This window comes from Calonectris borealis, chromosome 11, assembly GCF_964195595.1.
Source record: "Calonectris borealis chromosome 11, bCalBor7.hap1.2, whole genome shotgun sequence".
Taxonomy (NCBI): domain Eukaryota; kingdom Metazoa; phylum Chordata; class Aves; order Procellariiformes; family Procellariidae; genus Calonectris; species Calonectris borealis.
The window spans coordinates 23,984,149-24,011,705 of NC_134322.1; the positions used below are offsets into that span (position 1 = coordinate 23,984,149).

Below are 27,557 nucleotides of genomic sequence, written 5' to 3' on the forward strand. Positions count from 1 at the left end.
GCTGAACAGAGGTGTTTTCGGGCATGTGAAGTGAGAGTTAGCCATGGAGTAAAGCAAAGTTTCTCTGGGATGTGACCCTGGCCTCAAAACCCTGAACTCCACCAAACTGTCTTGGGTGACTATATGGCAGTTTGCACCTTGCCCTTGCGCAGCCTGCAAGCCTCTTGGGTGACTCACACTACTCCGTATGTGGGCTCGGGATTCAGGGAAGGACACACAAAAAAAATAGGTGGACGCATGCCCCAGCGCCAGCCACACAACACGTCCCAGATCCGCTCCTGCCGTTCAGACAAAGCTCGTTTGCAAAAGAGGTTGTTTGTAAGCTCTGTATTTCAAAGAATAAACATGCCGTGCAGAGCGGCTGTTCAGCCACTGGACTTCTGGTCCTGCCTCAGGCTTGGGGACAGGACAGACCTGGATGGTTGACGTGAAGGGTACAGCCACGTCTCCCAGGATGGGGGGAAGAGCATGCCTTCACACTCTTAAAAAGTTGACATACAATCTCTAAATGATTGTCTCTCAAGGACATTTCAAATTATTCCCCGAGCTGTACTCTTCTGCAGAAAATTAAATATTAACTGATAGGATGATCTGAAGTGTGATGTCTTATCAGCATGCAAGGATGCAAGCAAGTGTGGACAAAGAAGTCAGCGGCTGATGATGGCTTCTGAGGAAATTATAAATCTGAGCTATGCAAATAACTGTGTTTAGGAAATACCTGACTGATCAAATCATGGCATCCATAGAAAAGGCAGAGTGAGTGGTGGCACGTACGCACGGGGATGGCTGAAGGTCTTGACCCAGAACAGAACAATGCTGCAAAAATTTATAACCAACAGCCACAGAGGCTCCCAGGCTCTTCTCCTGCCCTTACCCAGCTGGCTGGGCGGTTGGAAATGTTGGATCCCTATATATTCCTTTATTTATCTTCCCAGTGGAGCGTCTTGTGAAGTGCTCAGAGGACAAGGAGCAGGGGCAAGCTCTGTGGTGGTGTACTCGAAAACCCAAAACACCAAAGGAACTGTTTTGGGAGGTATGTGTGTGTGTAAATATTTAAAAATAAGGACTGCTGATAGATATTTTGAGCTGCAGCCCTGTTGGCACGTTCAGCAACAGAAGCTCTTTTTTTTTGGAACAAATCCTTTCAAGGTAAAATTATCTGAGGGCTTGCCTCTGCAGGGAGTTAATATCTGAAAATACAACCTGGTATTATCATTTCAGCATATAATTGCCCACACTTGGAGCTATTCCATAGGATTATTGACCTTCATATACAGACTTAATCTGAATATAGGTCCGGTGGCCGTGACCTACCATATGCAGCCCTAACACTCATGCTTACTTTGATTTGGAGGTGAGATAAGGCTGTCACAGGATAGTGGCTTTATGGCTGAGGTGCTGTCATGTCATTTCCTCTCTTTGGGAGAGAGCAGTTATTGCTGTATTTTTTAATTGATTTATTTTTCTAACTGTTGTCCAAGGTGCTGGTAGATCTGGATAGGCATCTTAGCATTTTCTGCATAAATCTGGGAGAAAACATTTGCTCTAGTTGGTCAGAAATAGAATTGCTACACTGGCATGTGCAAGAAGCTTCAGAGGGACTTCACGGAAATCCTTTCTGGGGTAAATAAGGGGTGAAATAGAAGTAGCTGCCTCCAACGTAAGCCCTGCTTGAGCTGTGCAGGGAGATGGAGAACTTACGAAGGTGGAAAGATCAGGCTCAGGCTACAGGGAATTCAGTCCTTCAGTTACATTTTGGACCAAGCAGAGGCTTGCATTGACATCTGATGCTCACAGCGGATATTTGGGTGCTCCACACAGGGCCCCCAAGCCAACGATACACCCGAGGCTGCCCCAGCGTGTGGGACTGCTGAAGGATCACTGCAAGGAGCCAGGGGTCCAAAACACTGTCCTCACCCTTCATGGGGAACCGGCGGGTGTGCGACCTGTGACACTGCCCTCCTCCAGGATGCGGAGATGAGTCCCTCTGAGGTCATGTCACCCCTCTCCTAGAGGGGTCCTAGAGACGTCTAGAGGGGTGTTTCATAACTTGCAAACAAGTAAAATACATGCCGAGCTTGACTGCTATAAGTGAACTGAGTTATAGTCATGTCAACAAAGCACCTATCTTCTTACCTAGCGAGGCAACAATAATCCCGATAACTGACTAAAAAGGCAAACATATTTTTGTTGAGCTAATGCAAAGTGAAACTGTGCTGGCAATAGGGATTGTTTTGCAAGGTCAACTTATGGTTATGACATGGTCTTTATAGCACTGCTATTGTGTGCTTGAAGGACTGTGAATGACCTCCGTGGTCAGTAAAAGTTGGATGCCCATAAGCGTAAGTGAAAAAGAAATGAATGTGCAACTAAGTCCTAAGTATGTTTTGTTTAGAGCTTTCTTTGCCTGGCAGTCAAAAGAGCTTGCCAGGCAGTGTTGAAGGCAAACAAAGAGAAATGGACCATGCCAAGAGCTTCAAAACTTCTTTTAAATGAGGATCTCGGACGACTTGTGGCGGCCCTCAAAGTCCTTGTCATCTTGAGGCAAGAGCAGACCCAGGCTGCACGTTGGAGCTAGCTGCCAGGCAGCAAATACTGGCAGAGAAAACAGATGGATGTGAAGTGGATCTGATCCAGAAGGAAAGTGGGAAAGAGAAGAGGAGGAAACTGTAAGACACAGTGCTGACAGTCATGGCGGGGAGGAGCAGAAGAGCTGAAGGAACCAGTTCTCCTGCCCCAACAAAAAGCCACTTGTCTGCCCAAGCGCTGGCAAGGAACCACCTTCCTCCCCATCTTGCTGCAGGGCAGGAGCAGAGGCTGTCTGCCCACAGGGCTGTGTTGGCTGAAGGCATCACTGTGCCTCGAGAAGAAGAGCCAGCACCATCAGTTCCTCCTGGGAGAGAAGACGACAGAACCAAAGCACTTTAAATCTGACACCCCGCCCCGTGAAGGCAGTGACACCCTGGACACAGCAGCAGCCAGAGGCTGGGTTCTTCAGAGCATCCCCTGGCACACAAAAGAAGATCAAAGCAGCACAGAAGCCACTTTCACAGCAAGACAAAGCCCGTGGCAATTGAAACACATTTTTTTGGCTCGCCCAACACACCTGCCATTGGCCTGGTCTGTTTGATGCACACAGAGGAAACCTCGGTATGCGCTGCAGCATGCAAGGAGCCAGCACTGCTTTTGCAATGGCAGTCTGCAACTGTGCCCCAAGAAACGGAGGCAGTTTCAAATGGAGAGAAGTTATCCAGGGCAAACATTGAGCCTGTGAGAAATTTCCCTTGAGAAAAGGAGGGATAAGGCTGCATGGGAATGACCAGCTTCCCGGGCATACTCAGACATGCTTAATTCTGGGCAACTACTTATTTTGGCTTTTATCTGAAAATCAGCAATATTGGGGAAGAGAGTCCATCAGGAGAGCGAGATTTAGTGTTGTGGGAGCAGAAGATGAGTCCTGTGACCCAAAGGACTTGTATTGTAGCAAGAGCCCCAAGTTCTCAGCTGAGCCTCAAGTACATGCCTCCAGCGTTTCTTCAGATTTACGGAGCCAAAGGGCCAGGCTGCATGTTGCTGGTAGAGCTGTGGGATTTCACAGCGACTTCCAAGCTAGGATGCAGACAGAACAACACAGACAATTTGCACAGCAAGTCAAGTTTGGAGGCTAGCTGCAAACATGTCCCAAAATGGAGAGGCACGAACAGGTGCCTTGAGAAAACGAGCGTGCCCAGGAAGAGATGGCCGTTCCCCGTCTTTCCAGGGAAATTTGCAGAAATGTAAATACTCCTGCTTCATCCACTTGAGTCAGTGGATGCGGCAGGAATTGCACTGCTGTGTAAACACTGAGTAAGGCGCTTCATCAGAGTTTCCCTCGCACACACATTCCTTCCTCTGCCCTCAGAGTAACCACAGGGGCGGCTCACGGCCACTAATTTGATGCTGACTCCAACTCAGGTAAGCATTATGGGGAGTGACACTGATAGGAAGAAAAGAAATGCATTAGCCCTCGTCTGCCTGGAAGGTGAAACATTTTTGCAAGAAGGAAAGCAAATTCAGAGATACTCCCACTCATGCAAGCAGGAGGAAGCAATAATATTAGAAGTGCAGGCTATTTTTAGCTGGTTCTGGCAACTTAGCATGACATATCCTGTACATTTTCTATTTTTCCAAGGAAGTCAAGCTCGGAAAGCTTTCAGCTTCAGACTGCTCTTACGGGAGCACTGGAGAGGGCAACCTTCTTGAGATCTTTGCCAACTCCATTAGCCAAGGATCTTGGGCAGAAAAGCTCTTATCCCTGAGACCCAGAATCCCCATAATCTCAAGTTTTTTCCCAATAAGCCATACTTCCAGCTGAGATATCCACGTTCCAACGTGCGTCTGGTTGGGTCCAGGCAAGCGCACAGGCCCTCATTTTGTTGAATTTTAGCCAAAGTGCGCAGCGCCGCACTGACGCCGGCTTCACACCAGCGGCGGGATGAACCAAGCCGCTCCATTCAGCACGGCAGCCGCACGCATCTGGGCGGACACGACGCGAGAGCCTGGCACTCAGTCGCGCTCTGAAACACCGTCACCGCTGCGTCCGAGCCCCAGCCGCGCGTGGCCGGGGTGGGGGTGCAGGGAGGGCAGCCAGTGGTCCCCCAGCTGCTCTCCAGCCGCTGCGAGTGCCGGGGGGAGGCTGCGGGGCTGAGGGGGCCCGACACTGCGGCCTGACAGGCGCCCTGTGGCAGAAGCCCAGCCGGGGCCTGGGGCCGGGGCCGGGGCCTGGGGCCGGGGCCTGGGGCCGGGGCCGGGGCCTGGGGCCGGGGCCGGGGCCTGCGGCCGGGGCCGGGGCCTGCGGCCGGGGCCGGGGCCAGGGCCTGGGGCCTGGGGCCGGGGCCTGGGGCCGGGGCCGGGGCCTGGGGCCGGGGCCTGGGGCCGGGGCCTGGGGCCTGCCCGCTCCGTGCCGCGGGGGCGGCGCCGGGCCTGGCGCAGAGGGCGGCCGGGGGCAGAGGGGCGGCCCCGCCGCGGGAGGCCCCGCCGCCGGCCCCTGGACCCAGGCGCCGCGCCGAGCCCAGCCACGCCGCGCCGAGCTATGGCCGCGCCGGGGCAGAACCTGGCCGTGGTGGTGCACCGAGCCGGGGACCTGCGCCTGGTACGGGCCGGGGGGAGCGGGCGGCCCCGGGACCGCCGCGGCTCGGCTCGGCTCAGCGGGGCCCGGGCGGAGGGGGCCGGGAGCGGGACCGCGCTCGGCGGCGCGGCGGGACCGTGGCGGCCGGGCTGGATGGCGGCGGGGGCGGCCCCGCAGCGCGGCCCGGGCGGGGGTTGGGGGGAGCCGGGCCGGGCCGCCCCGCCGCGCCGGCAGGCAGCTCCCCGTGGGGCCGGGAGCCCGCTGGGGCTGCGCCCCCGGCACCGGGGGGTGGGGGGCGTCCGTCCCCCCGTTCCCCCCGACCGGTGCCGGGTCAGTGAGCTGAACTGGCCCCGGGCTGGGAGCGGGGAAGGGCAGCGGCTGCCCCCACGCTCGGGGGAGCTGAGCCGTGGGGCGAGCGGGGCGCGGGGAGCCCACAGCTCGGGGCTGCCCCATGGCTAAGGGCCGCCCGAGCCCTTCCTTGGGTCGCGACGGGGAGCGGGTGCTGTTCGGTCGAACAGTCCGGTGAAGGAGGCCTTCCCAGGCAGCAGAGGTGGAGGGTGACCTGTGGCTTCTTGGGGCTCGTGGGAGCCCGAGTGAGAAGCAGGACGGAGGGTTCAAAGGCAGCAGCCGCACGGGTCATGCCTGTGCCTGTGCTGGAGTACACCCATGGAGAGGGGGGCCTTTAGTTTTTGTCGGTGCTTCTGACTGATTCTGCTTCTCTGACCGCAAACACTTGGATGTTCCTGGGTGCTGAATCATTGCGGCGCTGCTAGAGGTTTGTGTTTGCCAGTTTGGCAAGTGCCAAACTGGGGAAGGAAGAGTTACATGGGCAAACATTGACAGGCAGTTTTCTGTACAAACAGTTCTTGCAGGAGGGCTCTTATGAACACACAGACTTTGGATACCTGCAGCAGCTCGTTTGGGGGATGATTATCAGGGAAGCAGTTGATTTTTTACCATTCCTGCACAGCTCAAGTGACACGTGCCAAAGGCTAAGCGGTGTTCGTGAGAGTAATTCTTGTGTGGCTCCCAGCCACCTTTGATATAACTGCAATTTCACTAGAAGCACGTGCAGCCTGACTTCTACTAGAAATAAAAGGCATCGCCACAGTGAGTGAGAATTGAGATGGTCCCTCTAGTTCAAGAACAGATTTCCAAACCCCTGTGATTTAGAAAGATGTATGAGACTTGTGAGGGTGGATGCTGGCTCCATCCTATTTATGTTGCTGGTCTCTAAACTGGCTTACACCCAGATATGTGAGTTTTCCTTGGGATATTCGTACTGCTGGAGACATTGGAGGTGGTCGTCAGTGCTCCCCTGGCCTTACTGGCAGCCCCTCGGGGTGTGATATTCCTGGGCTTCTCTAAAGTGTCTTTACCACGATGTGAATGGCACTCATTGTATTGCCCCGCTGATCACGTAAGCAGTCCGGGCAGTGAACTCTGAACTTCTTATCTGTGTTATTGATACCTAAAGTTAGGTGAGATCATCTTCCCCGTAATTCCCACACCCTTCTTGATTCTTGTGAATGTGTTTCCCATGGGGAGAGTCACCGTGACTTCAACAGCTGACCTGCATTACGTGAAAATGTGTTGGCTTCATTTTTGTTGACTCTCCTCTTGATCCTAGGTGGTTGCCACAGGCTCACATTTGCTGCCATTTGAGGATTTATTGTTTTTTATGCATGTGGCATATCCTCTCTTTATATATCTCCTTTCACAGAAAACATTTGCGGCATTTCCTTCACATCTCAGTGACACCGGTTACTGACTCTGAACTTCTCAGTAAACAGCGGACAGCGAGCAGAACATGCGTCCTGAAATAGTTTGGGGTCTTCCAGTTTGGTCACTCTCTGTTTTCTACAAATCAGGCTGGAGGATTCACTTTCCACCGAGATGTCTGTTTTTCGGCACAGCTGTTATTGGAAAAAAAAGTGTTTTTTTCTGGGCTGAGGAATGCCACATGCACATTTTCAGCTAGAAGTTGGCTTGCTTTCTCTCTCACCATGGACTGTTTTGTTCAGTCCCTTTGAGATGGCTGAGGTGCTCTGTACCTCTGATGTGTTACCAGATTGCGTGCTTATTGGACATTTTTTATATAAGAGGATATATCTAGATCAGCTTCTTTTAAAAATAATGCTCTGGGCTGTGTCCTTAGTGGGACAAAACAAACATAGAAAAAATGCAGATACAGTTCTGAACATTGAAAATGTCAGTAGGTTGAGTTGTACTTTGATTTGCACTCCAGTCAACAGAATTTGGGCCATCCTACCCACTTACCACACCGATTATTCAGCAGGTATTTTAACAGAGCAGCGCTCTGAGAATGTGTTTCCAGAATTTCTCTTTTCATGATGTTTAGATTGGTGAAGTACAAAGTACGTGTTGAGGAATATGCTGGGATTGAAAATGTATTTAATTAGCTAAAATGCAGAACGGTGCTCCCCAAAAGCAGGAAGGGATACCCTGCTTTCTCTGCAGTAGGGCAGCAAAAAATCTCGTGTTCATTGTTATGTGGCAGCTTCTAACTGGTGAAGCTAATATGTGGAGGAGCGCTATAAAGCGATTGCTCATCTCTCAAACCCAGAGATCAATTTTCTTGCTAACTGAAGATGCTCTTGCAAGGAGAAATAACCGACCATGGGCTCACTATGCACCAAATTTTTGAAGAGGAACTGTGTGAATAGGAGGTCTGCTCAAAGGTCTTGTGCCCAGTTTTGGGCTGTGGGTGAAGGGATCTAAGAAGCATGAAAATTTGAGCAGGAAATGGATTATGAAGAGTTAATTATTAGCACTAGCTACTTTGGTGGGGCTTTTCTTAGAGACATGATCGTAGAGGTGGGTGCCAGGTGGGTATTGTACTGTCTTGATGTTGTAAAACCCAACAAAATTATTCCTTTGTCTTTTGAGGCAGCTGAGGGAGTTCAGTGAAGGCAAAAGGCCTGCAGACCTTTTGGGTGGAAGGGTGACTTGGGGCCAAGCGACTACTTTTATAATTCTGGTTGTATCATTCATCCCATAAAGAGGTGTCATGCCAGTTACAAGAGGATGTGACTTTAAATGTGATTTACAGTAATGTTTACAATTGATTTATACATTGAGTTATTATTATAGTAAAAATAGTAGTAAAAATATTTCCTATTGTTTATAATAATAATATAAACACTGCAATATTAATGCACCTAGAAATAGGTGGTTCAGAACCTTCCTGGTTACAGAAGGTGAATTTTTTTGTCAGCCAGTGGGATGAAGGATTCAGCTGAAACCTGAGGCTGTTCCAGGGCAGGAAAGTTTAGTGGCTCTTGTCCGGGCAGGGAAGGGGAAATTACTGCAAAATAATTTGCAGAGTGGATTTACAAGCTGGCTGTGTGCTAACTCACAACGGATGCCCACGTTACTCCACTGCGCAAGCAAAATGGGGAAGCGTGGACTTGCACATTTATATCCCTCCTTGTTGCACAGCGATGTCTTATTGAGCAGACAGAACCAAAAATCTGATCTGCTTATGGATTTACCTGAGCTAACCTGGACTGACTTTCCGCGAGGTATTCCCATGGCTATGCATAAGCAGCTGAATGCTTTTTTCTTCTTTTTGTCCATAGGAAAACCGCCCAATCCCAGAACCGGGTCCCAATGGTAGGTCCAGACATGACTGCTTCTGTCTGCTTTCTTTACTAATCTCTTTATTTTCTCGTTCTCTTTTGTCACTCCTTGATATTATAAAGAGATAAAATATTTCTGAGAAAGTATAAAATAATCCAAAAAAGAATGTGTGGCTGAAACAGATAATGCTGCATTTCCACTTGAAAAGAAGAGCTGGAGCAGTCACAGATACACCCCTTTATCTGGCTTTTTTTGCTTCCTGTTTCATCAGTTCATGTATTTCCCATTAAAGAGCTCTTACCATATTTTAAGCTTTCCTGATTTGTAAATCCTTGTATAGTTTTGTATTTCAGCAGGTATCTCGTCAATATGCCATCCACCCTAATGCGTGCACGTGCAGTTCTGATACATTTATTTAATGCTAGTAAATTCGGATCTTTCAATGCTGGCTTGGCCTTTGTTGTGGGGCACAGGGACAGCACATGTGTCACTCTCCCAGTGCCCGAGAAGGTAAGTTTTTCTACAAGGAACGTTTCTTCCTTTTCTGGCAGACGTCCTCCTGCGGATGCATTCTGTTGGGATCTGCGGGTCTGACGTTCACTACTGGCAGCATGGTCGAATTGGGGATTTTGTCGTGAAGGACCCCATGGTGTTGGGGCATGAAGCTTCCGGGACTGTCATCAAAGTGGGGTCAGGAGTGACTCATCTGCAACCAGGTAATTGGAATCAAAACTGTCTTTTTACTTGTTTTCCTGCTAATCAGTTCCTGAGAATGTGTTGATAACAGACTGTGCTTTTTTATTGGGTAAATTTATCTGATGTTCTGAGCTGTGAATTGCACAGTGTGACCTTCTCCTTCAAAGAGTGTCACTGTGCTGCTATTAATCCACCCAGCTTGGCCACTGTAGTTTATGGTATTTCTTAAGTATGCTTTGTCCTGGGATATCTTGAGCTGGTCTGACTTTATTGCAGAGCAGAGTGCATGCTGGTACAAGGTGCCCTTTGAAGAAGCTTAGATAAAGCTTCAGAAACTGTGTGTATTGCTCTTGCCAACAACCTGCTGTTAATGTTTCTTCGCTGTGTGTGTTCTTGAAGGAGCAAATGGCCTCCTGCTGTGGAGAGAGGTCACTGCAGCAAGTGTACCAGGCCCCGTGGTGTGACCTTTACAGTTCGCTGTGCTCATGAATGTCCTAGAAAATGGGCTGAGCAGCGAATTTTGCGAAGTTTGCTGATGATAGCATGGGACATGGGAGAGCTAGCAATAGTTACAGAGACACCTTAAGGGTGCCTGGCCAATAAGATGCAGGTGAAATTCAACGCAGATAAACATAAAGTGGTGCCCATGACAGAAGAAACAAAACCAGCTTGATATCTAAAATGATGGGCTGACTATCACTGCTGAAGAGTGGGACCTTTGGCTCTGACAGAGTGCATGGGAATGTTGGCTCAGTAATGGTGAAAACTGCAAATCGATGTTAGGAAAGGGATAGAGACTCAATCAGAGGACATCATTGCACATCTGGAGCTCTGCAGGCAGTTCTGGTCTCTTCCTTTCCGAAGGGATATAAAAGAAGTGAAAAATTTTCAGAGGAGGACAAGGAGATGACAAAATGTGGAGCAGCGTCTCTATGACGAATAACTAAGTCAGGAACTTGAGCTAGGAGAGCTGGAGAGACAACTCAAGGACATGTGACACAGGTCTGAAGGCTCATGGAGGGCAGGGAGAGGGCACATAAAGATTGCCTGTTCTCTGGTTCCTCCAGTACAAGAGCAAGGGACAGTGAGACCCAGGTGCAGCATTCTCCTGAGATGTAGCAGACCTGCAGGCCTCCTTGGCAAAGGATGATGTGGATGCTAAAAGTTTACAGGGTAGAAGGTGGAGGAGAAATTGTCAAGGGTTACTAAATACAAAGAAACCACATGCAGCTTGGAAGGCCCCACAGAATGTAATGGGAGGTTGGGAGAACATTCAGTATGTGCTTGTCCTGCTCCTCTCACCCCCAGACAGCCCCCGTTGGCCATATCACAGGTGGTGTAGAGGGCTAGACGGCTCTTTTCTTCGATCCATCCTCCTGCTTGTCACTGTGTCTGACTGCAGGCCTGTTGGTGGAGAGCTTCGCTGAGAGGTTTGGCTTTGATTGGCTTCCTCTGCCAAATAAAAAGGGCTGTCTTGTGTCTCTTGTCTACTTGCAAGTTGTACTGTGATCACACAGTTTTCTTTAGTCCATCCTGCCTCATGATTGCAATTAAATAATTACTCATTGTCCTGCAGCATGTGTCCTTCCAGCAGTCTGGGTTACTCCGCTGTAGCATGAAGATGTCTCTGTTGCCCTCACAGGTGTCCCCTCACAGATGTCCTCTATCTCCCGTCTGTCCTGCCTCACTCCTGGGTGTGCTTCTGCGCCATGAGCTCCTTTCCCAAGGAACAGCCCTTTCCAGCTGGCAGCATGGTGGCCAGCAGAGCTCGCCTGTTTTGTCCTAATTATTTCCTCTTCCAGTTACTAGAGATTCTGATCACCGTGCGATTGCCTGGGGTGAGGGCTGCCTTTTCATCTGCTAAGGCTGAGTGCAGGGCAGCTGGACAGAGGTTTGTATGTGACAGAGCTTCCATCTGCTCTGTGTCTGTGCCTCTGAAACACCAGCTCTTTTCAAGTAACTGTGAAGATCTTGGTGATGAGGCCGCCGTGAAGGAAGTGTTAGGAACTTGCCTGGTGCGTGCAGCGTGATCTTTCTCAGTTAGCAGATGTCCCTCATGCTTCTTTTGTGCCAGGGTTTCATGCTGTCTTCCGTGGTTGTTTGGTGAAACTCATACGTATGTGCCCACCTTCTTCCCGAGTAACACAGTCTGCTTTCACCCTGGCAGGTGATCGAGTGGCCATCGAGCCCGGCGTCCCAAGGGAAATGGATGAGTTCTGCAAAACTGGACGCTATAATCTGTCTCCAACAATCTTCTTCTGCGCGACGCCTCCTGATGATGGGAACTTGTGCCGCTACTACAAGCACAGTGCCAGCTACTGCTACAAGTTAGTCGGTGCTCCCTCTGCAGAGAAATATATACTCCCTGGGGGCGATTAGCTGAAGCAATTGCCTCTTGGCCCTTTTGAGCATTGCAGTGAGCACTCTTTACTTGAACGCAAAAGGTTTTATTGCTTTCTGATCCATAAATAACATGTATAAGGCTTAGATGGCAGCCACTTTGCAAACGGTTTGGCAAGTAGGTGTAGTTTGGTGCCAGACATAAACAAACATTTCTTGCACGTTTCCTGGGATGTCACCACTGCTTTACCCTTTAATTATTTTCCTTTTCTCATTTGCTCCCTGCTCTTAGTTTCTTTTCTGCTGTCTTTTTATATCCTTGCCGTCTTAGGATGGTGCCTGAAGGTCTTTGTCTGATTTTTTGAGCTGAGCTAGCTTTACCGCTGCTTTTCAGGAAGCACCACATTGGCTGCTAACACCTCGCTCTGTCATTTGAAACAAAGTCATCCTACGTAGAGCAGAACAGGAACAGAAAGCAGTGTCCCTGCTAAGCTGCTTTTTTGTGTGGCGCTGAGTGGCCCCACTAAGCTGCCAGCATTACACATCTGTTTGCATATCCAGTTCAGCAAACTTGAGTATGTTCTTAGTATGTTCAGGCAGGACTGACACATTTCATAGAATCATAGAATCATAGAATCATACAGGTTGGAAAAGACCTCTAAGATCATCGTGTCCAACCGTCAACCCAACACCACAATGCCCACTACACCATGTCCCCAAGCGCCTCATCTACACGTCTTTTAAATACCTCCAGGGATGGGGACTCCACCACTTCCCTGGGCAGCCTGTTCCAAGGCCTGACCACTCTTTCAGTAAAGAAATTTTTCCTAATGTCCATTCTAAACCTCCCTTGGCGCAACTTGAGGCCATTTCCTCTTGTCCTATCGCTGTTACTTGGGAGAAGAGACCAACACCCACCTCGCTACACCCTCCTTTCAGGTAGTTGTAGAGCGCGATGAGGTCTCCCCTCAGCCTCCTCTTCTCCAGGCTAAACAACCCCAGTTCCCTCAGCCACTCCTCATAAGACTTGTGCTCCAGGCCCTTCACCAGCTTCGTTGCCCTCCTCTGGACACGCTCCAGCACCTCCATGTCCTTCTTGTAGTGAGGGGCCCAAAACTGAACACAGGATTCGAGGTGCGGCCTCACCAGTGCCCAGTACAGGGGCACGGTCACCTCCCTGCTCCTGCTGGCCACACTAGTTCTGATACAGGCCAGGATGCCGTTGGCCTTCTTGGCCACCTGGGCACACTGCCGGCTCATGTTCAGCCGGCTGTCAACCAGCACCCCCAGGTCCTTTTCCTCTGGGCAGCTTTCCAGCCACTCCTCCCCAAGCCTGTAGCGTTGCCTGGGGTTGTTGTGGCCGAAGTGCAGGACCCGGCACTTGGCCTTGTTGAACCTCATACATTGGCCTCGGCCCATCGATCCAGCCTGACCAGGTCCCTCTGCAGAGCCTTCCCACCCTCCAGCAGATCAACACTCCCGCCCAACTTGGTGTCGTCTGCAAAGTTACTGAGGGAGCACTCGATCCCCTCGTCCAGATCATTGATGAAGATATTGAACAGGACCGGCCCCAGCACTGAACCCTGGGGAACACCGCTCGTGACCGGCCGCCAACTGGATTTAACTCCCTTCACCACAACTCTCTGGGCCCGGCCGTCCAGCCAGTTTTTTACCCAGCGAAGAGTGCACCTGTCTAGGCCGTGAGCCACCAGCTTCTCTAGGAGAATGCTGTGGGAGACAGTGTCAAAGGCCTTACTGAAGTCCAGGTAGACCACATCCACTGCCTTTCCCTCATCCACTAGGCGGGTCACCTGGTCATAGAAGGAGATCAGGTTGGTCAAGCAGGACCTGCCTTCCATGAACCCGTGCTGGCTGGGCCTGATCCCCTGGTTGTCCCGCACATGGCTCGTGAGCGCCCTCAAAACCAACCGCTCCATGATCTTCCCCGGCACCGAGGTCAGGCTGACCGGCCTGTAGTTCCCCGGATCCTCCTTCCGGCCCTTCTTGTAGATGGGAGTCACATTGGCGAGCCTCCAGTCGTCCGGGACCTCCCCAGTTAACCAGGACTGCTGGTAAATGATGGAGAGCGGCTCAGCAAGCTCCTCCGCCAGCTCCCTCAGAACCCTCGGGTGGATCCCATCCGGCCCCATAGACTTGTGAACGTCCAGGTGGCATAGCAGGTCATGAACTTCTTAATTTGCTTCTGAATTTGCTTAAAAGCAAGTCTGTACTTCAGTACTCTGGCAAATACACTAGAAACCCGAATAAACCTCTGCAATGTTATACTCACATAAGTGCATTTACACAAGGAGTTAGCCTAAATAGTGCCCCCCTGAGACTGGTCTACCTGTGGAGCTTGTTCTTTCTCAGTCTGTGTGGAGCTCGTACTTCCATGAGCAGGAGCATCCTCAGGATTGATCTTTGGTGTCTGCAGAGGAAGCGTTCAGCATCAAATCAGTCGGGAGGAGGCACTTGAATGCTCTTCTCATGAGAGTCCTCAGGCAGGAAGCTCCTTTCAAAGCAGATCCCAAGCAGCTGCTGTCAGGATGAGATGCTGGTCTGGATGGGACTAACTTCTCACTCTCCAGACCCGCTGTCACTGATTTCCTGTGTGTTGTTAAAAACATTTTGTGACAACATCACAAGTTTTTGCTTGGGAGGAAGCGACTGGTTTGTAGCTGTCTTCTTCCAGGGAGAGAACTGCTTTTTTCTCCAATTTGAGTAAATATTACTTCGGCTAAATTTTTTTTTTTCTTAAGCTGTGAAATGCAAAGCCTGGATCTGGTGCTCCGGGGTTCAAATCAGCAATGCTGTGGCTGTCTGATGCAGAGCAGATTCCCTGGCATGAAGTCACTCTGCGAGCACAAATTTGCTAAGAAAAGATGGTGCCTGAGCTCAGTGGGTTCTCACATATTTGGGCAGGTGTTGTCTGTCCTTCTGCAGGCGAACAGACTCTCTGTTGGGTACTCCGAGTAATTTGATGGAGGTGGGATTGTGCTGCAAAGCTGCCCTCCCCGTTGACGGTGCAGTATCCAGACCCAGTAGGAGCAAATGTGATGCCAAACTCTCAGGCAACCGAACTTTTGGAGTCAGCCCTTCAGTGCCTCCTGGAGATAAGGGACATATAGACATCTTAGAGCTGCCTTCCCACAACTGTCATTTCTGTCTTTGTGTTGGCCTGGCTCAGATCTGACTTCAAGCTTCCTGGGGCTGTCAGAAAGACTTTCCTTGCAGACACAGCTCCCGGCAGCCGCTGAGTGAGAGCCCACGCTGGTGGCTTTCTGGAGGGCTGCGTTGTGGGGCTGGAATTTATTTCTGTCAGCAGTTCAGAAGGGTTTTGCCCCCCTCTGCTTTTTTCCATCTAGCTGCATCACGGTGCTGTTTCTGTCCAAAAGGTGTTTTGTAGCCACTGTACACATTTTCCTTGACTGCTGGGAGGGTGCGTGCTGGCACCAGTCCACTGGTTGAAGCACTTGGTGCATCAGGGGTGGACATCCAGGGTGTGGTGGGGAGAGCTGGATCTGGCCGCCTTTGCTTTATGTGGCATCGCCATTGGCAGCAAGATGTTTCTAAAAGCGTGGAGCTGAATGATTCAACCCAGATGAGGGGTCTGGGAGCTCACTGATGGGTCTCAGCCATAGGGCAGCCTTTGAGGTGGTACATACGCAACTGTGGGGTTTATTTCAAAGGGAATGAGCGGCAAAGGCGTTTTAGGCTTGACTCACCAAGTGCTGGAGAGATGGTGTGGGGAAGTTTGTGGATCCCCGTGTTTGGTGCTTAGGCAAACCTCACTGATAAATGCTTTAGGTTGATGCTGCTTCAGAGGAGGGAAGGAGGCAATATAACCTCTTGAAATGCCTTCCAGCCCTGCATCAGACCAAAGGTGAGAGTGTGTTTTGCCACTGTGATCTAGACCCATGTTTGGTCTTTGAGTGTCATGGCTTTCCTCATCACCCTCATAAACCTCTTCGGTGACTGTTGTCATCACCCTCATAAACCTCTTCGGTGACTGTTGCTTGTGTCTGGTTCTTACAGGCTTCCAGATAATGTCACCTTTGAAGAAGGAGCCCTTATCGAGCCACTTTCAGTGGGAATCCATGCCTGCAAAAGGGCGGGAGTCACGCTGGGAAGCAAAGTCTTCGTGTCTGGCTCTGGTATGGTGAACATATTCAGTCCTTGGGTTCTCCGCCTGCTGCGGCGTGGAGCGGGATGCACAGGGTGCAAGCAGTGTTTCTAGACTCTGCTGTAAGTGTAGGTCATGGCAGAGTTACAGGGATGCCAAGGGGAACTTGAGGCTGCCCTTGCCCATGGTGCTGCCCTTTGAGCAGCCCAAATGCAAAGTGCAGTGTCTGGGCGTCCTGAGCCTACCAGCTGGAGGGAGCAGAGGAGTGGGTGGTGTTTTCCTGCGGAGTCCCTTGTGTAGCAATGGCTGCGTTCTCAGCAGCTGGTCTCACTGCCCCGGGATCGTGGTGACGCTGTGATTCCAGAGCTGCCCACCTGGAAACACAGTCGGAGTCTTCTTTAGCCTAGGGACATGCTGGGCTCTGGGCATGTTCAGAGCCTGCGGCTGGTGCTGTCTGGCAGTTGTTTATGTTCTCTTTCTCCTGTTTATACCCAGGACCAATTGGCCTTGTTAACGTGCTTGTTGCTAAGATGATGGGTGCAGCGGCTGTGGTAATTACAGGTAAGTCCTTTTAAGTCTTAAGAGTGTGCCTGTTTCCCACAATACAGCACTTTGACTAGTTTCACGTTATTCCTTCAAGGTAACTGCTGGGGAAGGCAGCCCAAGCACAATGGAAAGTCTGTTCATGAATGGAGTAGTAGCATGCCTGTCTGGAGGGAATCCTAATAAACGCCTCATTCCCCAGGAAAACACTTTGATCTTTGCCCTAATTGGGATCTGTAAGAAGGTGCAGGTTGCAACTGGTGCTTCTCTGCTAGGTTAACGGACCAGGGGAATAAATTCTGCTTCCTAGCACAGACAAGTTGTGCGGGTGGAGTAGTTACAGTGCTTTGAGGAGAATAAACCAGAGGCTAATGAGTGGTCCTTGGATCAAGCCTAGAGACCTTTTTCAGACTTGAGCAGGTCTTTTGGGAAGAGGCAATGCATCTGTATGACAAAGCTCTGAGTTACAGAAGCTCTGCTTGCTCCTGGTGCCTCTGATCACTGACTGTTTTCTTTTTTTTTTTTCTGTTTTGAGCTCTTCTGACCTCAACTTTGTGTTTTGCCTTTGGCTTATAGATCAAGCCTTGAGGATCAGGTTTCATCTTCCCTGTAATGCTTATAGACCTTGATTCTATCTGCTTCTAGTCTTCACGTAGGCACGCAGACAGGCAACAGAGCATATTTTATACCCTGTTTGGAGCTATTCTTGGAGATTTGCTTTGAGCAGGTTTTTTTCCTTCCTCTTCCAGTGCTAGGTGATGACCTGAACATGTGTTTTCACGGTTCTTTCTGTGTCCAGACCCATTGTCCCTCTCTAGTTCTCTTTTGCTGCCCTTCTTTCTGCTGTCCTACTAGGGAGGTTCGTTTTCCACTGATTATCTGCAATGACTAAAATGACCTTTTCAGGGTCCCTGCATCTCAGAAACGGGCCTTCCTTGCGTAACTGTGTCCTGGAGGTTTCTAGTCCACTGCCGCTTGCAGCCATGTTTTTGCCTAGCTGTGCCTGGAAAACCGCTGAGGATGGAGATCACACCTTTCTGGGTGCCTACTCCAGGACTGCACCACCTCCTAATGAAGAAGCTTTTTCTGGGGTCCACTCACAAACTGTCATTTGTGAGTATTTCCCCTTGTATTGTCTGCAACAACTGAAATGAGTTTCCATCGTCTTTGCATCTGCCCTTCTGGTTGTTCCAGACAGCTGTTCGATCCCCCCTTCTCTTTGCCCTGCTAACCCAGCCCAGCTCCTTCCACCTCTCCTCAAAGGTCAGGCTCTTCTCTGTGTAGCTCGCCCAGAAGAATTGAGAGCTGAAGTAACCTCAGGAGATTCCCTTGTTGAAATTTCCACCTGGGGTTTGGACAGGGCCTGGAAGTGGTGTTTCCACTACTCTTTGATCCTTCTGAGCAGTGGTGGCTGGGAGGAGCGGTTACAGGTACGACTAGACAATGAGCACAGGTTGCTGCAGCGTTTTTGGGCCACAGACCCAACATGGACCTTTCAGAAGGCTGTTGCTCCACCTCCCACACTTTGGGCCAGGTGTATTTTTGACCTCTCTATTACTGTGTTTCCATCTTCGGATTGAGAGACAAAATTCAGGTCCCACCCTCTTGCCTTTGCAGAAGCACTCTTAAGTAGTAGCTCATGTCAAAACCTAAGGCAGATTATTGCCTTCTCCTCTCTAAATCCTCTTGCTACTGGGTCCGTGGCACTTTTTGCTCTGCTGGCCCCACCCTGTGGGCGTGTGCTTGGTGGACATGATCAGTCCAGGCCTTAGATTTTGCGAAGTGTTGTCCTTTGAGGATGGTGATTGCTATAGCAGGAAAAGCCGCTCTGCCTCTTGAATCACGTATGACGAACCTTGCTGCCGAGCTGAGCTGGCGCAGGGGCTGGTGGGTGACCCGGTCCTTGGGTGGGGAAGGGCTTGGTGAGATGACAGGGATTGGTGGGGCTGAGGCAGCTGGCTCAGCCTGCTGCCCCGTCCCCGGTCCTGCCTCTGTGTATTCTTCCCTGTAACACTGGGAGCTGCTGTTGCCTCTGCCTGTAGACTGCTCCCGGGGACCTCTGGCAAGCAGGTCTGTATGGCACGTCCCACAGGGCTCCAGGTGGCCATAGGAAGTTCTTGGTACCTGGCTTGTAGGGTCAGCAAGCTCGGCTACATGGAATTAACCTTTTCTTGTCTTTACGCCTTGGCCTAGGTAATGATCCTGACTTGTAGACATCTCCCACCTGAGAGGTATTTGGCCAAGATGCTCAGAGACACCCATGGAGGTGCTGTCTCTAGTCAAATATTTGTACGTGACATAAGCTGAGGAATGGGTTTAGTTTGGCTCGTTGCCGCTGGGGATTTTGCTGCCCTGCTCAAGGAACTGCTTTTTGCATCGGCTTTAGGAGCCAACACCTGTGAGGTGACTGTCTGTCCACAAAGGCCTTCTTGTACTTTGCTGCCAGATTCTTTGAATTCATTGCCTGGAGTTTTTATGATGTGTTTGTCTGTGAAGAGCTTTGTCTGCACAGCACTTAAGGCTTTAAATGTTTGTGTTTGTTTTGACAAGCCATACACAAATATAGAAATAGCTAGAAGAGCTTTTTCCTGACCTGGGGAGAACTCACCTCCTTACAGCTTCTGTGGAGAGTGTCTTTGGCACACCTGGAGTCAATGAATTTTGGAAAGTTATGTCTCTGCCGAGGGGTCGGGTCCCTTCTCTGGGACTCCTGGAGAGCAGCTGGCACTGTAGCTAGAGACTGATGCTCAGCCCTGCCCTTCCAAAGGCTCGTGTGCACCAAAGCTTGCCTTTCCTCCCAGATATGGTGGCTTGCCTGATAAAAGGTATTAGTGTTTCTGATAACCGTTGCCCTTCTCCCTGAAGTGCTTTATTGCTTTATTCCTGGCAGACTAGTGTTCTTCCTTTTGGGGGGGCGGGGTTTGATGTGTTTAATGGACTGCCGTTGGGTGCAGAAGATCGGTTTGTTTTATGGGTCCTCCTCTACTCTTCCCTGAGGTCTATGGCTTTCTCCACTCCACTGCTGAGTGGGTGTGATTGATATTTGTGGGCAACCTTCTCCTGTCCTGCCTTGCTGTGGATGTTGCTGTTGCTCTGAAAAGCTGCCTTTCTCCTTAGAGGCATGTAAAAGAGCAGCCTTATTCCACAGTAAGTGAAGTGGCAGTTTGGGTATTCGTATGGCGGTGTTGGGCTGTCTTGCCTTACTCTGTCTGTCACTAAAGGTACACTTAATAATTCCTACTTAAGGGAAACTATTCCAGTTGTGCTATCTAAATCTGAAGTCCTGGTGCTGGTGCTTCCAGAAACCTTCCAGAAACTGGAAGTCAAGGTCAGGGAATATGAACAACTGAACAGAGTTCAACTCCTTTGTGAAAGAAGATCAACATAGGAAGTGTGAGAGCTTCAAGAATATTTGCCTATTAAGTTGGCTCATAAACCATCACGAGAAGCTTAAATGTAATTTGATAACTTCCGTGGGACCAGGGATACAAGAGCGGGCTACTCTTAGTCTGGCAGCCAAAACTTTAATTAGCTCCCACGTCTGGGAAGCGAAAACAAATTTCTGACTAGAGGCAAGATGCAACCCTTTGATTGTGTAATTGACCAGTTTCCCAAGAGTTCTGTGGGGTTCAGCCACAGCAAGGTTTAAAATCGAACGACTTGGTCCTTCTCAAGACTCACAAGTGTCTGGAGCTCTAAACAATACGGTAACCTTCTCATTTGATAACCTGCAGATCTGTAAGCTTCAGTAAGTGCTTAGCAGTGATTCACTTAGGCCAGGTGTACCAAGGTGTTATCACAGTCCTGACGGGTCTGACGGTGTTGCTGCTGCGTCCCGTATGCCTCTCCAACGCGAGGACCTCCTTCCCGAGCAGGTCAGCAAACCAGAGGCCAGCTATAGGAGAGGTGTGGGGTCTTGCTGCCTGAGAGCAACTTTTGTGGCCACTTTGAAATGCATTGGCTGGCAGGACAGCCTGTCTCTCCTGTCGTTCCAGGACACTGCCTCTGGATGTATTTCTGCCAAAGACACGGTATAAAATATATTAGTGAGTGGGCAGATGCTACAAACGGCTGAATCCAGCTGTATCTGCTGCACGCTGATGTTTTGAGCAGGGCACTCTGTGGGGAGTTTGGTCCATTGCTGGGAGCACTGTTGAGCCCCCGTGGTCTCCTTGTTGTACACTGAGATTTGGGATACACCAGCCAAGCCAGGCAGAAGTGCTTCTTAGCTCTTCAGGTGCCTCAAAAACAGCAGCTCTTGCTGCCTGGGAGGTCTCTGAGTGCAGCTCTGCTAGCAGAGGGTCGAGCATGACCGTACACGCGGCCCGAGGCCCAACACTTAGAGCTTGGGAGGGACAGATGTGACTCATAGCAGCCACAGGAACGAGAGCGCACATTGAGGCTTCCAGGGTGATGCTGCCCTTATTTTTCAGCCTTGGCTTTTCCTCCTTCGTCTGCATTTTATTACTCTTTGTTCTCGCTTCTTGAAACTCCCTCCGCAGGTTTCCTGGGTGCTCATCTCAGTGGGTGTGCCCACACCCGGCATCCCAAGCCCTCCTGCTGCTGGTGGGGGCATGTCCATCGCCTGCCCTTAATGTCACATTCGCTGCATAATGGGCAGGGCAGGACCTCTGGCCTGGCTTCCTCCCAGCGCTGGGGCTGAGTCAGAGCAGCTCATGTCAGAGCAGTGGCCTTGTCCTCTTCTTTTCCCTTAATATTTCCTCCCTGTCCCCATCTTTGACTTCTCTGAAGACTGCATCCTGGTGAGAGCAGTATTTTCTTCTTTGTGGTGGGTAAGCTGTGTGTCCTGGAGACGAATGTGCCCCTGGCAAAGGCATGATTTTCCAAGTCTTCAAGCCTAGGACCTCTGGCAGGAGACGCTGCCCACCCCTCAATCCTGGTTCTAGGAAATCTTGGCTGTTACATCCTCCTTTGACCTGGACATCTTTTCCAGTGCCAACACACAGGCCCCTGTAGACCACTGCTTCAGTGCAAGGCAAAAAGGCTGTTTCTGCCTGGGAAGTGCCACTCTTCTTTTCTGCTGTCCACCTCCTCATCTCCAGAGATGTCCTGGTCACCAGTGGTGCCTGGAGAGGTGTGTGTGGCTTCCTTCCAGGGGATGTGGAAGAGAAGAGACAAACAGTGTGGCTACCCACCAGAGCAGCTCGCTCCATGGTACAAATCAATTTAGGATCTTCAAAAGATATTTATAGCGCTGTCAAGAAGTACCAGAGTACAGCCATGCCCTCACAGACATTTGTCATCACCAGCTTTGTTGCTCTGTGTCAGTAGGGTATCCGAGGTCCACCATATTACCAGATCCACTCCCTTTTTCTTATGGGCTTGCCTGCTGATTCATCTGTGGCGGAAACTGCCTTGAGAGATGCTCAGCAGCCTCCAGTGCTGTTACAAGGAGGGTAAAAGGATGGGAGAGGTCTGTAACAGCAGGGACGCACTTAGTGTTGCCAACTAATGCGTTCTGCAGTTTGCTCAGCGGAAAGCATCTGCTGATGGTTCATTGAGGAAGCCCTCAGAGAGCTCGTGATCTGCTCTCATCCAGTACCATTAGAAGTGAAATGGCCACGTTAACGATCCTCTGGGTCCGACGTCTCCTGTCAGAAAGGCTTCTCGGTACTGTGCTGTCCATAGCCAGGTGATTTCTGAGCCATCAGGGTGCAAGGTCAGAGCAACCTTGCCTCTGCCTAGTGCCCTTTGAGAGAGATCCTTGAGGGTGTGAGCAATAGCAAATCATCTTGAGAGCAGGGAAGGAAAATGCAAAAGTGAGTGGTGGTTTTTTGCTTCACTGTAGGCTCCTCCCTAGGTTAACTCGCTGAGTGTGTGTGTAAGGTGGGTTTTTACAGTCCTGTTTCACTAGTGGATTAAGGTCCCGCATGAATTAGTGAAGCTGCTTCGTGAGTCATGGCCAGAGAGGCACTGGGCAGTGCAGGGTTAGACAGCGGCAGCTTTGGTAAGACGACGGCACCGTTCGAGCAGGGCGAGTGTAGGTCAGCGCTGCCCTGTCTGTCCAGCCCTCCTGATGCCTTTTGCCTTTGCCTCCACTGAGGTTCCTCTGCTCTGTGGTGAGCGTTGGGACAGCAACATGCATGTGCCCAGGGCAGGCACAGCAGCACGCCAGTGCTTGGCCACGGCTGCTCCTGCTGCAGTTCCTGCATCAATCTGCATGCCCTCTGGAGTTAAGCTTGGCCTTCTAGTTTGTCTTGGCACACTCTCGATGTTCTTTCAGTACCAAAGAGAAATTGAGAGATCTATGAACTGATGTTCTTATAGAAGACACCCCTCGTGTCTAGCAGTGACAGCTGTTCTTTCACTTGGACATTGCTTTGCATGGTGTGGATTTCATCTCTGAGTTTATACTTCAACCTCTTTGAAGCACACCCTCAAACCTTTGACATCTCCTGCGTCTTTAAATTGTCCCCATTGCTTGCCCTTCTCTGCCTGCCCGGAAAAGTGAGCAGGTCTCCTCCCTGCCTCCTCACTGAAGGCTGCGTGAATTTGAGGGAGGGAATGTAGACCCTTTCCTCTCCTGGTTGTGTGCTGCCCTGAGAATGCGCGTTCAGACCTCAGACGAGTGTGCTTCCATCAGGGCTCCTTGGTGGTGGCCTGCTTACAGCAAGAGTGGGAAGCCCTTTGGTCTGGGTGGTCTGCATAAATTCTTGGGAAGATACTAGTGGGCTGCAGCTTTCCATCTTCTCCTACTGTGTAACAAATACGCTCTTCTCTCCTGAGGTAGCTGACAGCTGGTCACCAGAGAGGGTGGCTCTGTTGGGACATCAGATGGGGGTAGGAAGCAGATCGCAGGCTTCGGTTCTTGCTCCCCTTCTGTTTCATATAATGCTCCAGTTCTTGACTTGTTTTGTCTTTCCCCAGATTTGTCTGCCTCTCGCCTGCAAAAAGCCAAGGAGGTGGGGGCAGATTTCACCATTCAGGTAAAGAATGAGACCCCACAGGAGGTGGCCTCCAAAGTGGAAAGTCTGCTTGGCTGCATGCCTGAGATAACTGTGGAGTGTACAGGAGTGCAAGCCTGCATCCAGGCTGGCATTTATGTGAGTACCACTTGTCCCCAGGGTAAAGCAGTGATGGCACTGGCTTGCTTCTTTCTGGCACGCAGCAGTGAATGACATTTCCCTCCCATAGTGTTTAATTTCAATGGGCTTGGTGCGGGGGAGAGAAGGTGCTCGTTAGACGGCAAAGAGAGACAATTAAAGAGTTAAAGTCTTTGCAGACAGCATGGAGATAATTGTCTGATTTGACGTTCAGGTGCTTTACCACCTACCAAGGAGACTACAGTAAGACCCCGAAACCCCAGCAGAGCTATGCAGCAGTGTCAGGCAGCTGGTACAAGTAGGGCAGCGTCTTCCATTAAGTTGCAGTTATGTCCAAATAAGGACAATAATTAAGAAAATTAATTCCAGCAGGTGAAGAAAGCAGTTAAGGAGGGGATGTTTTGCTGCCATGAACTGCCTAACGGGAGGATGTGGAGAAGGTATAGCAGAGTTTCACAATGAAAGGACAAGAGACAAATGGGACAAGCTACAAAAAGAGAAATCCAGTGGAGCATCAGGCTCTTAATTTTAAATCTCTCCCATTGAAATACGAAAGTACTTTTCGTACTCCTAAGTGCCAGTCATTTTTCAGAATGAGACTTAGATACCAAAATCCTTCAGGGATTTTTGAAAGATTGCTTTTTAAGCCTTTTTTATTGCATGTTTCACACTTACGGGCTCCTGACAGCATCCTGCCTCTCCCCTGGCTTCTCCGTTGTGCCCTGGACAGTCCATTACAGCCGCAAAATGCAGCTTTAGTTTTTTACTTCTGTGTAGGCTCTGGTGACTGGTTTTTGCAAAATGTAACATATTTGTGTGTTTGTTCTCCAGGCCACTCGTTCTGGTGGGACCTTGGTGCTAGTGGGGCTGGGGCCTGAGATGGTCACTGTGCCCATCGTGAACGCTGCCGTGCGGGAGGTGGATATCCGGGGGATATTCCGCTACTGCAACACGTGAGTCTCGTGCAGGGTGGGCTGATGTATATTCAACTCTGTCCTTAAGAAATTCTTGCTTTCCACAAGGAGAGAGGATGTGGAAAAGGCTGGTTTTCTTTACAGTTGTTTAAACCTCATGTCACACTGAAATACCAGCGCTGCAGTGCAGACAGCGTGACTGATGTGTCTTGCATTTTTTGCCTTGGTTCCTGGAAGAGCCCTGCACTGCAAACTTGACCACAACAAAGCAGCCCAATTGGGTTGTCCCACTGTCCTATTTCACGCAGCATTTGGTGCAAAGAAAGGAAGAGACCCAACAATCCCTTACTCTGCTCTAAGCAAGCAGGCCAAAATGAAAAAAAAAATTCATAATTAACATTTGTGCCTTCAACTTATGCCCTGTAGAAAGGGAAGACCAGGTGCTGGGGGTGCTTTGGAGGAGACTGGCTTGTCCACAAGTGTGCTGGCTCGTGGCATGGCAGAGAGGAACACACAGCTTTTAGCTGCTTCAAGCCTTTGCGCTGGGAGATCTCTAAGCAGCAGCTTGGCCTGGCACTGACCCCCGGAACTGCTTTGTGAAAAGCTGGGTGCCTCCTGGCGTCTACCTTCCTAACTGTTATATTGCCAATTTTGAGGCAAGTGATACGGTGAATCTTAATTCTGGGCAAAGAGTCAAAATCCCAAGTGCCTCATCTTGTGTCAAGCTGTGAACACCCAGCCTTGCTGGTGGTGCCCAGCTCTGTTCTCCATGCTCGTCATGGACGGGATTCATGTCGTCAGTCTTGTTGGAGATCAGTGAATGCGTGGATGACCACGAGCCATGTTTAGTGTTCATCATTTTACTGGAGCTGGAGATATATCTGGAGCCAGTCTGAAGGCGTGTGCGCTCTCTATGGAGAACTGAACTGCATGGCTTGTGAACAGGCAGGTCTCTTAGTGTACTGACAGCTGGCCTCACCCTGAAGGCAGGAGAAGCTCAGCTGTTCTCTCTTTGGTCTTGTTCTCCTTGGGCAGGGCTTGAGACCCAGCACTGCACGCTTGCAGCCTGGTTTCTGCTGTGTTCAGAGCTGTAGTTTCTTCCTAGCAGAGCAGGAATCTGTGCTTAGTCTGTAGAGATTGTTTTCCAGGAAGGAGTTGTGAGATGTGTCAAGCTCCTTCTTAAAATGAGAAATGTCTTTAAGTAGGCAGTTTGGGAATTAGATTAGCTGCTGCATCCCTTTTTATTCCCATCGCTCTGATTTGGCCCATTCAAATGGAGCGGCAAGGCAATCAAATTGCATGAGTCTCCCCCAAAGAAGAGGTTGGAAGCTGACTGAGGCTTTTCCTTTCTTCTCTCTGCACCGAGTCGGTGAGTTTGAACTCCACTGTGATCAGCCTGCAAACAAGGAGGCAAGGCAAGAGGAGAGCGGCACAGAGCAGTTTTGTTTTCCAGTCGATGCTTCAGATGCATGGTTGTTTCCTGTGATTTTCACTTACTCGGCCTCTTGAGGGTGAAGCACCACAACTGTCTGTGTATAGCAGTGCCTGCCCTCTGGGTGCTCAACAGCCAGAGCAGTTGGCTTGCCCCATCTCCCATGCCTGATGTGTGAGGTTCCGCCTCTGGAAGGTTGGTTGTGGGCAAAACTCGCCTTGGTTGCCTGGGCTGAGGAAATTACTGTAATGAAGCCAGGCTCCTCTGTGCTCTTTCCTTGGGGCTCCGAACTGCTGACTGCTCTCATCTCCTGCTCTGCGTTTCCCTTGCAGGTGGCCTGTGGCAATTGCTCTGCTCGCATCCAAGCGGATCAACGTCAAGCCCTTGGTTACGCACCGCTTCCCCCTGGAAAAGGCTCTTGAGGCATTCGAGACCACCAAGAGGGGCGAGGGGGTAAAAGTCATGCTGAAGTGTGACCCCACTGACCACAACCCCTGAGGTGCCGCGGTGCCCAGCCCTCTCCCCCGTTACACCGCCTGCCTGAGATGCGAAGCATGAGGCCGCAGGAGGCTGATGTATGGCTGTTGCATGTTTACACAGTCACCTTATGCAGGCGCTGCTTTGTAATAGAGCTAGAAAATCAAATGATAATGAGGGTGAATAGCACTGAGGGGTACACCATTAGAGTATTAACGGGTAACTACAAATGGAGAACCAATAGGGAATAGTTTGAATCAAAACGCTGCTGTTTGGTTAGAGACGATGGTTCACGTGGTTGCTCTTCTCTGGCAGACCCCATGCACAGAAGAGCCTGGCTGCATCGGGCAGAGCCGCCTGCGTGGCCGCGGGGTTTGTCTGCGCGGATGCGCTGCGACGGTGTCACCAGCCGCGTGGGTGAAGTGAGGATGGAGATGCTGGGGCTCCACCTTCCTGCCCCAGCCCTGCTCTGGGGCTGCGCTTGCCGCAGCTCTTGCCACGTGGCGATCCCTGGGCGCAGGATAGCCCTACGTGAATACTCCACCTTCCAGTCGCACCTTCCCTCGGGACGCTCAGGGACTCTAACAGCCTGTGGAACAAAGCCTGGCCAGCCCATCTCTGTGGGAAGCATCTGCACATTCAGGTCATTCTCTCCATGCTCTTTGCAAATAGCAAACTGGGGGCCAGAGCCCGGGGCTTTTCTGGAGAAGATAGTCTGGAGGCCAGCTGGGACCATATCTGCTGTGTAATACCCCCCCCGGCAGCTCCCCGTGGGGCGGAAGGGACCTTTGCAGAGCAGGCTGGAGTGTGTGTGCAGGTAAGCTGCCCTGTCTCCGGCGGGACTGCAGAGAGCCCTGTCCTTATGTGGCCCCAAGGGGGGGCTGCAGTCGGGGGGCACAGCTGTCTCTTAGCATGGAGGGAAGCGGAGGTGAGAAGTAAGGGGACAGCATCACTCAAAGGTTTTACCACTGCAAACAGGTCATAACTTTTTGGGGGTATCGGGCCTTCCTGCTGAGTTTGTGAGCCATGAACGAGGTACTAGCGAAGCAGCAGGTTGCAGATAACAGAATCTAATCTTCGGTTACAGTCATGATAATTTTAATACTGGGAGATCAGTCCCTTTCTTGCCCGGTACTGAACTTTCCTCAATAAATGCTACCTACCTGATGTGTCTGTGTTGGGTGGGTGGTTTGAAGTGGTCTCTGACTTCGGGCCCTGGGGACTGTGCAGACCCCTGGGCTGTTGCGCTGCTGGGTCT

The 27,557-nt window shown here is 50.7% G+C and overlaps 1 protein-coding gene across 1 annotated transcript; it reads left to right on the top strand.

The window, feature by feature from the left end:
- The first annotated feature begins 5,000 nt into the window (after positions 1–5,000).
- On the top strand, positions 5,001–27,466 carry SORD (sorbitol dehydrogenase). The gene is made up of 9 exons (XM_075160651.1): positions 5,001–5,131; positions 8,710–8,743; positions 9,262–9,426; positions 11,574–11,733; positions 15,782–15,900; positions 16,365–16,430; positions 23,301–23,476; positions 24,308–24,429; positions 26,155–27,466. The coding sequence occupies exons 1-9, from the start codon at positions 5,072–5,074 to the stop codon at positions 26,318–26,320; spliced, it is 1,068 nt and encodes a 355-aa protein (XP_075016752.1). The 5' UTR covers positions 5,001–5,071; the 3' UTR covers positions 26,321–27,466.
- The last annotated feature ends 91 nt before the right edge of the window (positions 27,467–27,557 follow it).

Coding starts and splice junctions, on each gene's coding strand:
- SORD (XM_075160651.1), top strand. CDS start 5,072: ATGGCCGCGCCGGGGCAGAACCTGGCCGTGGTGGTGCACCGAGCCGGG. Junction 16,431..23,300: donor AGCGGCTGTGGTAATTACAG/GTAAGTCCTTTT, acceptor GTCTTTCCCCAG/ATTTGTCTGCCTCTCGCCTG. Junction 24,430..26,154: donor ATATTCCGCTACTGCAACAC/GTGAGTCTCGTG, acceptor TTTCCCTTGCAG/GTGGCCTGTGGCAATTGCTC.